Source organism: Ursus maritimus, unplaced genomic scaffold (genome assembly GCF_017311325.1).
Source record: "Ursus maritimus isolate PB19 unplaced genomic scaffold, ASM1731132v1 scaffold_10, whole genome shotgun sequence".
NCBI classification, from domain to species: Eukaryota; Metazoa; Chordata; class Mammalia; order Carnivora; family Ursidae; genus Ursus; species Ursus maritimus.
In genome coordinates, this window is record NW_024423344.1 from 4,775,356 (window position 1) to 4,790,491 (window position 15,136).

A 15,136-nucleotide genomic window follows, 5' to 3' on the forward strand; every position below is an offset into this window, starting at 1 on the left:
ATTCAATTTGTTGTATTTAGGTGCTCCCAAGATACTCAAAAGGGAAGTAGAGATAGACAATCAATATATGGGTCTGGAGCTCAGAAGAGAGAATGTAAACTCCAAATAAAAACAGGTGAGAATTTCCACACTGAGATGGTAATGGAAGCCAAGGGCATGGCCAGGGAGGGATCACAGAAAAGGGCCTGACTGAGCTTGAGGAGGCCAGCAGTCAAAGGCTGAGTAGAGGAGGATGAATGTATATGGAGGCCAAGGAGAAAAGCTAGGAGAGTGTGGTATCCTGGAAACCAAGTGAGAATAGTGCTCCAACAAGAAAGAGGTCTGGTGCTGAATGCTGCTGAGAAATTTTAAGGGAATGAAGTTTTAAAATGTCTACAAGATTTAACAGCATGATGGTCACTAGTAATCTCCAGAATTAAGTCTTCTATCCTTTGTGGTCATTCTTCATGACTGAAAATTCTTTGAGAACAGACCTCTTGAATAGAGCTCCACATCCTCCTATATTGCTTTTCCCTTAAGAAATGGCCAATGAACATTTGCTATATTGTAAACTTGCCGGATACACTTGAAGCTTTTAAGGCACAGTGGGAGTGGGGGTGATGGAACCGTTCTATACCCTGTGGACCATTGTTAAAACTCATAGAACTGTACACCTCAAAATAGTCTGTTTTATTGCATCTTAATTTTTTAAAATGTTTTTAAATAGTAATGGTAACAAACTTTTACATCATGGTAGGCTCTTGGGGGTTTATTATAAATTAGTCACCATACAGTACATCCCCAGTTTATAAATTGAATCTTTAAATCTTATTTGTATTTCCTAAATAGTCCTTTGTGTTAACAAGAGTTAATGAAATACTGATAATTGAATAAAAACAACTAAATTTTTAGAGTATTTAAGAGAAATACAGAAAAGTTCCAATAGAAAATTTATGAAAATGCATCTGTAATCTTAGCTGATACTAAAAGAAAGGAAAAAGAAAGCAATAACAAAATCTCTATTGTCTCACCTTTTTACCAGACAGGAATGGGTCACTTGCGTGTTACAAAAGATGGTCTTCGCCTAGAAGGAGAATCGGAATTCTTATTCCCATTGTATGCCAAGGAAATACACTCCAGAGTGGTAAGAAAATGATGAAACATTTAATTATTTTGTGTTTTATGATAAATAATTGTTAAGCACAGAAATTGAACATATTTCAGAAGAGGTTTTTAGAATGTATACATGTACACACATTGATGTTATACTTTATAAAAAGCTTGGCTAGAAGGTTGTTAAATATATTTCTGACATGTAATATCAGAACAGACACCTTGAATAGAGCTTTTCCATTATCCAATGGAAAAGATTCCATTTTCATGTGCTTCAGATCTGAATTTGGTGGCCTCGGTAATTTAGGCCATAATAAAAAAGGTTTGGTAATTAAAATCTTTATCGAAAATAATCTAAACTTCTTTTAGTGCAGGTAATTTAAATACACTTTTTTGAGGCATTTAAATTTATCTGAAAAGCTTAGAAAGAAATTAGTTTCGTAGTAGTGTGTTCTGTACTAATTATGCTAACTACAGATTATGGTCCAGTAGGATTCTCCATAAATAGATTAGACATCCCCATTAAATAATTGTGTGCCTTTATAAATAAATCTGCTTCAATATTATCTTCATTTACTTCCATGGAATTTATAACAAGTAGAGCCAAGCATAAAATACAGTCAGTTTTTGTAATATGTTCTATTTTGCTTTAAATGATGCTCTGGACTTTGTAGTAAAAAACATTTTGCTAAATTACTGATTAGGTGGCATTATCCCAACAAAATGTTAAACTTCAGCCAGCTATAACTTACCAATTGTATGAAGAGGGCACTTTTCATTTTCCTGTCATATTTCTAGGTATGAAAGGATATGTCAATATCTCTTACATACAGAGACTCTTCCAGCTACTCTAGGGCAATTGGAAAGGATGCAAAAGTCCAACCACTGAGAACACATGTGGTCTTAGAGGTGAACCGCACCCCTACATGGACATCAGAACAGTCACCAAGCTCTACTACCAAATATGGACTGCCAAGGAGAGAGTCTAGAAAGTGCAAAGCACATAAGTAGCTCTTAGGCACTACTGTAGTACTTCTGATAATGTCTCACTTGACAATGGGAGCAGGCAAATGACCTGGAATGTGACAGGCTGATGCATGCATAAGCCCAATTTTATGAGCTTCTTCAGATAATACACTTACATTGATCGTGATGGCATTTCAGTGTGTAAAATATCCCTGTCATATGGAAACGTGACATATGGGAATGAATCCACGCTTTTGTAAAAGGGGAGGTCAGATGTGAGCAAAGAATTTAAATATTAGAACTTAGCCATTTTCCCCCCACAGTTATGTTGGCTGATCCCTTATCATATTTTTGAAGATATAAGACTGGTAGAATAGCCTGGTGATTGAAACCAGATGATTGGTTCATAGCAAATTTAATATTCTGGATTTAATAATACTTTTAGTTATACTTAACAGATTTTTTTCATCTCCAGTATACTTTAAAAAAACAGCAAAATTGTGGAAATTATTTTAGATAATCGTGTATTAAAGTCTTAGAACAAGGTGTTGATGCAATATGTCAATTGATACATATAATTACAGAAACATTTGGAATAATATTATGTGATCACAGAGATAGTATATGGTAACTAATATGGCTTTCCAATAATAGGATTAACTGAACAAAATTATGTTTTGTATTTGCTGTATGCACTAATATATTAGTTACATTTCCTTTTCAAAAATGAGTCTAGGAAGTAATTTTCCATAAAACTACAGAAATGAATTTGTAAAATTTGACACATATTCATTTATCTATATTGCTGAGGTGAGAGAATGTCTTTGTTATAAATACAGTTCAACATGGTACTCTGGCTTCTAACATGTGATTACTCTTCACAATTAATGCATGAAGTCCTGTCAAGATCGTGCTTGGAGCTCATGATTTAAAACCATCCACCCTGCCCATTGACCTAAACACATAGCAATTCGATATTCGATAAAACAAAAAGGTTGTTTTAGAAACATATAGAAATAGTCAAAGATGAAATGAGGCCGAAACACACAGTGGTAAAGCTTTACTTGAAATGATTGTCTTTGAAGTTTACAATCACAGAGAGCAGCAGAGGCAGCTTACCACCAAAGCCCACAGAGGAACAGAGACCAAAATGTCACCTGATGGGACTGCTTGGGACTCCAGCCCGACCTACTGCATGAGACAGCAATGAAAGGCAGAAAAGAGTTGCACCTACTGCCCAGGCTTGAATAAAGCTATATATCTGTGGGATGGAATCCATAAAGATGCCAGACCAAGACTCAAATGTCACTGAGGACACAAGCCTTGAGCCACCATAAAAGACTGAGAAAGATGGCGGTCTGAATGAAAATAATAGTAAAGCCTTTAGACAGGCTGCATGAGTCCAGAAGTTAAAATGCATCACACGGGGAGCTTGAGACTGAAACTTGAAACCACATAAGGAAAACTCCGTCTAAAAAACGGATACCAACTAAACTCTACAAAAAAGAGAATTAATTCCAACTAAGTAAAAATAATCATTCTGAAACTGGCTGGAAAAGCACGCCTAAGAATCTCACAGAGATAAAGCTAGTTTTGAGTAGCTTTTATTAAAAGAACAAGAAATTATAAAATCAAAACAGGTAATACAAGACAGAAATAATAGGGAACAGACTTACCCGCTTTTATTAAACAACTGAAAAACTTGAGAAAGTATACGAAACAATGGTTTTTGCTGTGGTCTGGAAGTCACAAGTTAAAATCTAACCCCTAAGGTGATGGTACTAGGAGGTGGGGCTTTGGGGAGATGAGATCATGAGGACAGAGCCCTCATGATGGGATTAGCGCCCTTACCAGAGTGGCAGAGAGAGCTCCCTCACCTCTCTTCCACCATGTGAGCTGGAAGGCACCTTCTGTGAAGCAGAAAGTGAGTCTCATGGGACACCACATCTGCCGGCACCATGATCTTGGACTTCCAGTCTCTAGAACTGTGAGAAAGAAGTTTTTATTGTTTATAAGCTACCCAGTCACTGCTATTTTGTGATAGAAGCAAAATGGAGTAGGGTGGTTTTCAAATATTGGACAGTGGCAGTCAGGATAGTTATCTCTGAGAGAAGGAACAAAAGAGATGAGCCCTAGGACTGCCCGAGTTTACTGCCTCGAGAGAGTTTGTAAGGCCACCGTGAGGGAGGGGACCAGTCCAAAGCCAGGCGTTCTCCCCAAGTTAAGAAGATACGGTTGGGAGTCCAAGGAGAAGCAGCTAACCTGAAGTTCACAGGGTAGAGTACCAGGGAGGAAGGGGCTTCTACCCCTGAGAGACTCCAGAGATTGTAAGAGGTGCCCCCCCTTCACCACCCTGCACACTGAGGCTAGAGGAAAGAAATGGGTAAACTGTTAACTCTTACTACACTAGTTATTTTTGAACAGTGCAAAAATAAGGATTAAGGTCACATCATTGGATAAATCATGAGTTGCTGATAGATCCGTTCCCCAAAGCAATTTGGAGAATTTCGAACATGCCCAAGTTACAAAGCACTCCTGAAACTTCTTCCCTTCTTAAAAATCACATTATTCGCTGCAACTTTGGAAGATATTTGATTCCCTCTGAATGGAACATAAACCCATCTGAATCCAACTGCCAAATTGTTGCATACTTTTTGAAGAAAATTGTTTATTTAAAAAAAAATGATCTCTAAAACAAAACCACCCAAGAGCTGTGATACCTAAAAAGGCACTTATGTGCACATTACACCATTTTATCTTTCAACAAAAAATTCAAAAAACGCAGGCATCTGACAAATTTTAAAAGCTCTTTTGAAATTGTGAAAAGACTTTACAGTTTGAAAATAAATGACGTGGTATTTACTGTAGATGAACTAACTATTCTCTGATTTATCTTCCAAAACTATATCATGTCTTGGACATAAATAATAAGAAATGAAATTTTAATTCCTTGGGATAGAAAAAACACTGATTAAAACTTGATGATTTTAGATCTTCACCTTGAGAATGAATTTGGTACATAGTGGCCAGTGCATACAAGCAGCAGAAACCCATAAGAGTATTATAATTTATGGGAAAAAAAACTTAGGACAGTAAGGAAATGAATTTTGCCACCAACCACATGAGCTTAGAAGAAGATCCTGAGCCTGGACTGAATCTTCAGCCCTGCAGTTCCCCTGAGATGCTGAACAGGAAACCACTGGTACGTTCTGCTTGGACTCCTGACCCACAAAACTATGATATAATAAATGTGTGTTGTTTTAAACCTTGAGGGGGAAGTACATTTATTTATTCTTTCAACATAATATAATCCAGGATTTGAAAATACTGTATAGGGCCATAGGATCTGTGACAATGGAGAAATTATCTCTTATAAATCTTAAATTTATATGTGAATATAAAGATGAATCATTTTAAATAATATGTACTTGTCAACTTTTGTAAACACCTTTTAGGACTCATCTCTGCTTCTGCAGTCAACTCAGAATGTGACTGTCAATGCACGTAACTCTGAAGGAGAGGTCACGGGCAGATTAAAAGTGGGTGAGTCCAACTTCACAGTATTTGGCATGTGTGTGGTCCATGGAGAGCTGTAGTGAACGGATGCATTTTCCTCTTTTAAAGTATTCAAAGTTATTTATGAACAATTAAAGCATGAATTTTCTAAATATCATGCTGTGTTGACCACAGAGAATAATTGGCATCACAGGGGAGACAGTCTGAAGTATTTTAATTAAAGTTATTTTGATTCTAAGAAATAGAGGACCACTCAAGGTGGTAAAAGAAACATAATGATTATTGCAGAATGCAAAAGAATCTGAGACCAAAGGAAAGGAACCAAAATAGCTGGCCTCAAAAGAACAGAGGGGCTCTTGGTGACTCAGTGGGTTAAGCATCCAACTCTTGATTTCAGCTTGGGTCATGATCTCAGAGTCATGTGATCGAGCCCTGTGTCAGGCTCCATGTGCAGCAAGGAGTCTGCTTGTCCACCCATCCAACCAGCTAAAACCAGAGAGTGAGCTCACCCAAGAGTGAGATCACATGGAATAAAAAGGATCAGAAAGAAAGAACATAGATGGAAGAAATGACAAAAGAGCAAACCACCTAGTGAAAGGAATATATATACATTCTCTACGCTATCAGCAGTCTATAGATGTGCCAAATCTAAGAAATTGGGTGGCCCTTTGGGTTATGGGAAGACAGAAGAATAGTATCCAGCCAACACAAACTGGTAATTTTCAGTGTCTCTTTTTTAATGGCTGTTTTTACAAAACAGAATGATGTTACATTGGGAACTACAGCCATATAATTAGCCTGATGTTTCTCTTTATCATGCTAATACGGGAGTTCCATATTTTATGTTCTTTAATCTTTATAACTTATTCTAAATAATGGATCATATTTCTCTTTTGCTTAGATGTTTGTTTGATCACTAAATCCAGTGAAATTTTCAGTGGGTATAGAGACAAATCTGAGTTTATCCAGCATACATGTTCTTGAAACTTGTCTAAATCAAATCATATTTTCTTGATAAATTATGTAGTATTATGATTTATTTTTTACCATCATTTCATAAAATTCTTTGACTGTAGCTTTTAAGTGTTTGAGAGATTTTTGCTCATCTTTGTCATGTGTTTGACATTTATTGGGTGCCTATGTGCTACTTTCTAGATGATGTCAAGTAAGTAATAACATATAAATACTATGTATGTCTCTCTTAGGAGCTCCAAAAGTAAAAGATTGCCTTTATAGTCTTATAAAAATGATTTAATATAAATACCTCCTCATCTAATTCTTTGTTGAATGTGGATTTTCATATATCGTACAAGAGAGTTAGACATAATATAAATCTCTCTCCAATTGCATGAGTGAAAAAACTGAAGCACCAGAAAGTGCTCAAGAACACGCAGCCATATAGCAGAAAAAGCCAAATCAGGGGGTAGTAGAAATTAGCAGTTAGCAGGAATTAGTCGTTAGTAGAAAAAGCAAACCCCGGGACTTAATTCCCTCAGCCAGGAGTATAGCACTCCCTCTCTCCAATCAGATTTCCATAAATTATGGCACACCAGTAACCACCCTAGTTCCTGCAAATACTGTTACCATTTTTGTCACCAACAAATGTACTTAAAAAAAAAAGAAAAAGATAAAAACAAAAAACTTTCCCATTAGAATTTCATTAGTTTAAACTGTTAACCTTAAATCTCTAGTTTTAACCTTGGTGTTTCATGCTTGGTATAGTGTTAAAACTAGTGATTTCTTAATAAACTTTGGTTAGAAAACCTCTGTTATATTAAGGACCTTGAACCAGGGAATATGACTCAGCTCAACAAGGTTGTTTTCAAGAAAATGATTTCCCACAGTCACAGTCATTCCAGCCTCATATTTCCTGGAAGACACTAAATTTAGACAACATGATATTAAAATGTAATTTATGTGAACAAGCCAAATTAATCCCACTTAATTAAAATAAACAATTTATTACTAAACCACTGGGGGAGGGGGGAAATGGCAACCAATACAGTCAAAACCAAAAGTCTTAAATCCCAAAAGAAATCAAATGTTGACAAGCAAGCAATAATAGCTAGCATTTCAAATCCTTGAACTGAAAGATACCAATCCATAGCAACCGTAATGGAATCTTCCTAATTAGAAGTGCAGCTCTGGTTACCACAGTTAATTTTCTTTTGATTTCAAATAACAGAAATGAATTCTGGTTAACTTAATAAGACACGCCAGGAAGTTTGCAAGCTGCGCTCTGATGGGAAGGTTGGGTTTGGCAGTTGGGTTTTCTGAGAACGTAGCCAGGCTGCAGCCAGTGCATCCTGCGAAGCACCAGCTTTCCGGAAACTAGCAGTAGGTACAGAATTTGAGGAGGAGCCCTGGCCTCTACCTTGAGGGATCTCTATAGCTTTCTAGTCCCTACCAATCCAAGTGGAGCTTTTCAAAAATCAACCAAATAAACCCAGTGGGAAAGCTGATAACGTTTATGGCACCACTTGGTCACTGCCACCCAGACATCAAGGTCATTTTCCTGGGTGCTGAAAGACACCCAATGGTACAATCACACTGTCTTAGATCCAGGTCTTTGAATAGCAAAGCGGAGAAATAAGAATCTCATCAATCCATCAAGTTTGTTAGGGCTCTTGGAACTTCTGCATTGCCATGATAAACCTCTGCAAGAGACTTTATATACTCAGAACATGACTAATATAAAGAATAAAATGAAAAACAGAAGAATAAAGTGAATATAGTATTGCTGAATTTCATGCATGCTCTATTACGGGACAGTGGTGCACCTGTAGCCAAGCTATCTTTGGATGTAATGATTGAACTCAGGGGAAGAAACATTAGAAATGAGGCCAAAAATACCAGCGTTATCCCAGCTGCATCTTTCTCTGAAGTCACCAAGACATTGCTGCTTTGAAATCCTTCCTAGGGAAACAGGAGAAGGGGGGCAGTGACTCAGAATCTGAAGATGAAGGACCCTCTGGTGCAGTGTGCCTCAGGGAAGAGAAGCTTCGAACACAAGGTTGCAATAGGCTGTGAATGTAAGAGTGGACTCACAAGACAAAAGCAGAACAATAACTGAGGTGTTGGACTTTTCAGCCATTCACTTGATTAATGATCCCCCAGGTTTAGCAAATAAATTACTAAAGCACACAGCATGTTCTTAGAAGACGTTTGAAATGAGGGTGATCCTTAGGGACCTTATCTCCAGATTGGTGGAATTCATGGGACTTTTTCTCTTTAACTTTGACCCTTTGGTGCAGAGGTTTCTGCAACCCCTTCAAAGAGAAGTAACCAAGAGTCTTCTGTTTGCCACACAAGCATATCATCATTGCTCAAAACTGAGGCCAACAATTTTGTAACTGACAAAAAGTCTAGGGAAGTCATGACAGTAGTAAGCAATGCTATTAGAGATAGCAGCTCGATGTCCTCTGGCCGAGACCCCTCCAAGATCTGGCCCAGTGTAAAACACACAAAGAGAAGACTGTGATGACATCTCTTAGAATTTGATTCAGCTCTCTGAGCACTATATCCTCAGATGTTGCAGAAGAAATTCTGGGGTTAGCCTACAAAGGTCTTGAGAGAAGCAAGAGTGCAAAGGGGTGCCTGGGTTGGCACAGTCGGTTGAGTGTCCAACTTTTGATTTTGGCTCAGGTCATGGTCTCAGAGTTGTGAAACTGAGTCCCACATTGGGCTCTGCACTCAGCAAGGAGTCTGTGTGAGATTGTCTCCTTCTCCCTCTTTCTCTTCCACTCTCATGCTCTCTCTCTCCTCTAAAATAAATAAATCTTAAAAAAAAAAAAAGGCAAGAGTGTGAGAATATGGAGAATTCAATACTAGGTTGCATTTCTGGAACAGACATTCTAGAATTGAGAAACAGGAAGAGAATAACAAAGATGGGTGGGAAAGTACCAGTCTTGGGGAGAGGAGGATGCTTATGGTGAATGGGTTAACATGCACTATTTCCTGAAGAACAGCAGGAACTTGCCAAGAATCTGCCCAACATGCTCACAGAGGAGCAGAAAGCCAAAAATGCTGCCCTCAGAACTAGGCAGATTCTAACCCAGAAAGACTTCCAGAAAATCCACTTGGATTTTCCTCCAGCTGAGGAAAAAATACAGTGCTGCCCCAGGAAACTCAAAAATGAAATATACTGAAATACCACCATTGGTCCCAGAGACAAGTGACTTCCACTTCAGGACATTGAAGTTTTCGTAAGAGCCCAAGTCTGTAAAGCAGACAAGATTAGCAACTGCAGTGGCTGGAAAGACAGACAGGGAACAGTATGTTAGGAAGAAAACCCAAATGAACCCACTTTCTAGTTCCACAGAAGAGAAAAGAAAAAAGACAAAGGAGAAGACTTTTATGACAAGCCATTATAGCCAAAGTGCCCAGTCCAAAAAATAGGTGTTCCCTCAGAGAAAAGCTGACGCTACAAGATGCACGTTTGAAAAAGAAGAGATATGAATGAATTCCTTCCCAAGCAAGTTTCCCATCCTGGGGATAATGTTAAATTTATATAATTTCTCTGAAAAATACTAAATCAAAAAATATTTATGTTTTAAAGTCCCAAAGTACTACATTTTGAAAACTTTATAGTAAAAAAAATTTTTAAGGAACTTTTTGAAGGAAAATACAATGTTTATTTGGGAGGATGTGCGGAGGGGTGAAGGATGCCTGCAACATTACTGCGTCAGAGCTATACAAAAAGATATAGTCAGAGACGTGTCAAAATCTCACGAAGGTACATATATACACTCTTGTTGACCCAGTAATCCCACTTCTAGGGATCTACCCTGAAGATACCACCCCAACCAAACAAAATACATGTGTAAAGTTTATTCTTTGTGGCAATATTTCTAATAACAAAGCATTGGAAACCACTTACATATCCATATGTCTGGACGAATGGCTGGATAACCACAGTACATCCACGTGACAGAGGACCGTGCATCTGTAAAAAAGGAGGAGGAAGTTATCTAAGAATTGATATGGAGTAACTTCCAGGATGTATTGGTAAGCAATAGAAGTAAAGTGCAGAAGATTATCTATTGTATGCCACCCTTCATGGAAGTAAGAATGGGATATAAAAAAAATACATGTGTTTACTCATTTATAAGCAAAAGAAATGAAGGAGAAACCTGAAATGCAGAGACTGGCTCCTTGCCGGGTGTGCGTGGGAAGAGGGTGGGGGATGAGCCTGAGGTAGAAAGGTTGAGGAAGAAGTCACACATCCAATTAAAGCTATCAAAGACTCTGTATGTCAGGAAAAACTTGGTTGTATTTTCACTTGCAAAAACCCACCAACATAACTGGTCAGAAACAAAAACTTCCTTTATTTATTTCCTTCATTTTTCACCTCCTTCTTTGTACCAAAGTCTTTCATTGAAAACTTTACTTTACCAAATAGTTACTTTTATCACCAAGGCAGAACATGAATTTTATTTCTTAAAGAACTCTGCTGCAAAAGAGGATTATTTGCTTAACTCTAATCACTGTTCAGCTACGTCAATAAAAACTAGTAGAATATTAATAAAATTTAAAAGACTACTTAGAAAATCAGTTAAAGAGAGGATTATCCCTGTGATTATGGGCTTGTCATCACTTGGAGAATAGTGTTTTCTGAAGTGGAAACAAGTTTAAATTTAACGTTCAATATCTCTTTGTTTTTAATAAAGCAAGGATGGAATTTTATTCACCTCTGTGCCTTTGCTCAAATATTTCCCTCTGCCTGGTGTGCCTCATTCTCCCTTCATCAGAGAAACAGAAACTCTTTCTACAAGTTCAGCTCAGACATCATTTCCCAGGATACCATTCCTGACCCCCAAGGATAGACCAGGGATTCCTGTTACGGTTCTCATTGAACGCTGCCTTCCTTGTATCACAGCACTTCCCAAATTGTCCTGGAACTAAGTTCATATGCTTTTTTCTTCAGTGGACTAGGAACTCCTATAAGTTGTGAGCTACATCCCACTTGTTTATCTATCCTCAATTCTTAGCACAGAACCTTGAACATAAAAAAACATGCCATAAGTTTGTGCTGAATGGTACAGACTCACTTTTTTGCATTTTCTTTTTTCTAATGTTTGTTTGTTTGTTCGTTTATTTATTTATTTATTTATTTATTTATTTATTTATTTAAGTAATCTCTACACCTGATGTGGTGCTCAAACTCATGACCCTGAGATCAAGAGTCATATTTTTGCCTTTTCTTTGCCTTGAGTAAGGGTTTATATGTCTTTGCTACTCATGAAAATTATGTTCCTAAAGTCATTGACTGTTTCATCACCATATAGGAACCAGTGGTTACAGAAAAAATGTCAGTCATGTAGTTGAACCCCTTTTACTTAATAAAGCCTCCTAGAACTGTTACATGAATCTCCAGTAAGCTCAACAGTGAAGTCTGACTGGATAAATTATTCCAGGTTTTTTTCTCCTTGTCAATTTTAAACAGCCATAACTTCATATTTGTCATGTATTGCAAAGCAGCATTGATATGATGACTATGTAAAATATAGCAGTGACGCAGAAGAGGTGAATGGTGATGCTGAGTCCCTTAGTGACTGAGTCTGGGTGAAAGTGCAGAAGAGCAGAAATATAGGCAACTATCCAAAAATAAAGTACAGCTTCCTTAAGGGAAAGAAGATTAAGACATAGAGGAAAAATAGAGGAAAAATGAGTTCCATTTTATAATGGCCTCTCACACACATACACACACAGAGAGAGATGTATTTAAATGAAGAATCACTGAAGGCTTTTGCAATAACAGTTAATGAAATAAACTAAGAATATGTTGGTAACCATACCCAAAACTGGTTAATGTATTCACTGAAGAACTTCTATTTAATTTCTGGTTAGGTATCCATCAACTCTAATGAGAACTGGGAGTGATATAAGGAAACACACACAAAGACTCTACGATATGCATTTTCTCAATAAACTACTCTCCCAAGTAAGACTATAAAACTAGCATACAAAAGAGTTAGGGAACATGTGTAGTTCTTGAGGGAAAGCAGAGAGCTGAGTTCTGGAGAGATTAATCCATTATGCTGCCAGGGTTAGAAAGATTGGAAGCACAAAGATGAATTAGGAAACAAAATGGTGTACACCTGAAAGTGGGCAAGGGAAATTGAACAAGGTCACTTTTGCTCTTGAGGGCACAGTATCCCCAGTGCCCAGCACATGGGAGCACCCACTAAAACTTTGCTGAGCAAATAATGAGTTGGCAGGCATTGAGTCTAAAACTCATCTGATAAGATGAAACTTGGAGGGGAAAGTGATGTCTCTGTCACTGAAATACAAAGAAGGAAGGTGTGAAAGAGACAAAAATGCCATAGGGAAGGGAAAGGACAGAAGCTTGAAGATGTTCTTCCTTGATGATATCTGTTTTCTCCAGGGGTAAGAGGTGAGGACCTCTCCTGAGGATAAGGGCAGAGGAGGGAATCTGAGTATGATTCATCTTCTCGGTTGACTTTGGCCATTGAAGTGAGCCATTCATAAAATGGTCTTTCACAAATCTCGTGTTTCCAGAATATAAAATCCTTAGTTGGCTAATACTTGAAAAATTACAAATTTAAATAATCTGAGTAGAAGAAATATGTTATTTTGGGCAAGTTGTAAACTTGAAAAAATTAACTTTTAGATGACTTATCCATTCGTATACTTGATCTAGATTGACGCATTTTTTTGGTTCTGTTTTTTTAATTTTTTTATTTGAGTATAGTTGACACACAGTGTTGCATTCGTTTCAGGTGTACAACATAGAGATTCAGCATCTTTATACATTATGCTTTGTAGATTAGCACATATTTGACACAATTTTAATACAGATTTAGGCTTAGAACTTAAAAAGTTTAATCACAGAATTAGAAAGAACTATTGGTAACAGATTTTATATATTTAGCAATTTGGTGTTGCTGGGTGACATGACATGTAAAAATAGAGATTTTGAAACTACATATAGTAAACCCTTCATAATAAACTGTTTTAATGAATTGTTCAGGTCCCAAAATGGTAGAGGTCCAGAGTCAACAGTTTCAGATCAACTCCAAGGATGGCAAGCCACTGTTTACTGTCGATGAAAAGGAAGTTGTGGTTGGTACTGATAAACTTCGAGTAACTGGTATGTGATAACTTTTTTTAATTGAGATATAATGAACATATAATATTACATTCGTTTCAGGTATACAACATAATGATTTGATATCTGTATCTATTGTGAAATGATCACCACAGTAAATCTAGTTAACATCAATCACCACACATAGTTACAGATTTTTTTTTCTTGTGAGGAGAACTTTTATTTTTTTTTATTTTAATTGCGGTGTAGTTAACATACAGTGTTATATTAGTTTCAAGATCTATTCTTTTAGGAACTTACAAATATGCAATACAGCATTATTAACTATAGTCACCATGTTGTACATGACATCCCCAGGACTTATTTTATAACTAGAAGTTTGTACCTTTTGACCCCCTTTACCCACTTTGCCCAGCTCCACCCTCTGCCTCTGGCAACCACCAATCTGTTCTCTGTATCTGTGAGTTTGACTTCTTTTTTATATTCCACATGTAAGTGAGATCACACAGTATTTGTCTTTCTCTGGCTTATTCCACTTAGCATAATGCCCTCATAGTCTATCCATAGTTGCAAATGGCAAGATTTCCTTCTTTTTATGGCTAATATTCCTTTGCTTATATAAATATCACATTTTCTTTATCCATTTATATGTAGTTACTCTTGTAGTAACAATATTCCATAGAATACACTTCTACAAAAGCATGCTTTTCTTTTGGCAAGTTTACTCTGGAATTTTTCAGGCAGGTAAGAAAAAGCAGTTTGAATTTGTTGACTCTTCTTCATGGCATTTTTTAAAAAATTCTTGATACTCTCCTAGAAGAATGAAATCCTCCTCACAGATCTTTGCTCACTCTTTTCTTCCACCATATTGTAACCCTTTATCTCTTTCCAATTGGTGTAACTTATCATAAATTCCTCTAGTATCTCTTTCCCAAATGCCTTTTGCAAGAGAATCTTCTTCCAAGTGTCTTTTATTCTTATTGAATGAGGCACTTGGAGTCCCTCTATCTCTATAAAAACTTATTTCTCTTGGAAATAAAGACTGGATGGGGATCTGATAGAAATCACTTTTAGGACTGAAAAGAAGTTTTGTGAAAAAAAAAATGTCCAGAACATGTTTGAAATGTACTTGCTAAGCTTCTGTCAAGATTATAAAACATTAGAAAGCAGATACCTGTTAAATTGATCCCAGTACTTTTCTGTACTATTCTGAAAACCAATGGCAACTTTATTCTTTCACACGGTATTACCAATACTCATAAATAAAAACTGGCTTAAGAAGTATGTTATCTGGCTTAAGAAGTATGTTATGCTGGACTAATAAATCATTGAACATTATATCAAAAACTAATGATGTACTATACCTTGGCTAATTGAATTTAAATTAAAAAAAAGACTCAATCTTCATAAAAAGTTTTATGTGATATATAATTCCTAACAAAACAAAATATAAGAATCATTACCTGTGTTGCAACATAACTAAGGCAGTAG

General features: G+C 36.8%; 1 protein-coding gene and 1 pseudogene across 6 annotated transcripts in view; both read left to right on the forward strand.

The window, feature by feature from the left end:
* Positions 1–15,136, forward strand: part of SGCG (sarcoglycan gamma) — a 139,312-nt gene that overhangs the window by 88,069 nt on the left and 36,107 nt on the right. For all 6 annotated transcript variants that reach the window (XM_008692139.2, XM_008692143.2, XM_008692140.2 and 3 more), the window contains 3 exons: positions 1,022–1,123; positions 5,514–5,601; positions 13,568–13,687. In XM_008692139.2, coding sequence (XP_008690361.1) covers positions 1,022–1,123; positions 5,514–5,601; positions 13,568–13,687 — 310 coding nt within the window. The remainder of the gene's footprint in view (positions 1–1,021; positions 1,124–5,513; positions 5,602–13,567; positions 13,688–15,136) is intronic.
* On the forward strand, positions 6,733–10,036 carry LOC103664385 (annotated as a pseudogene).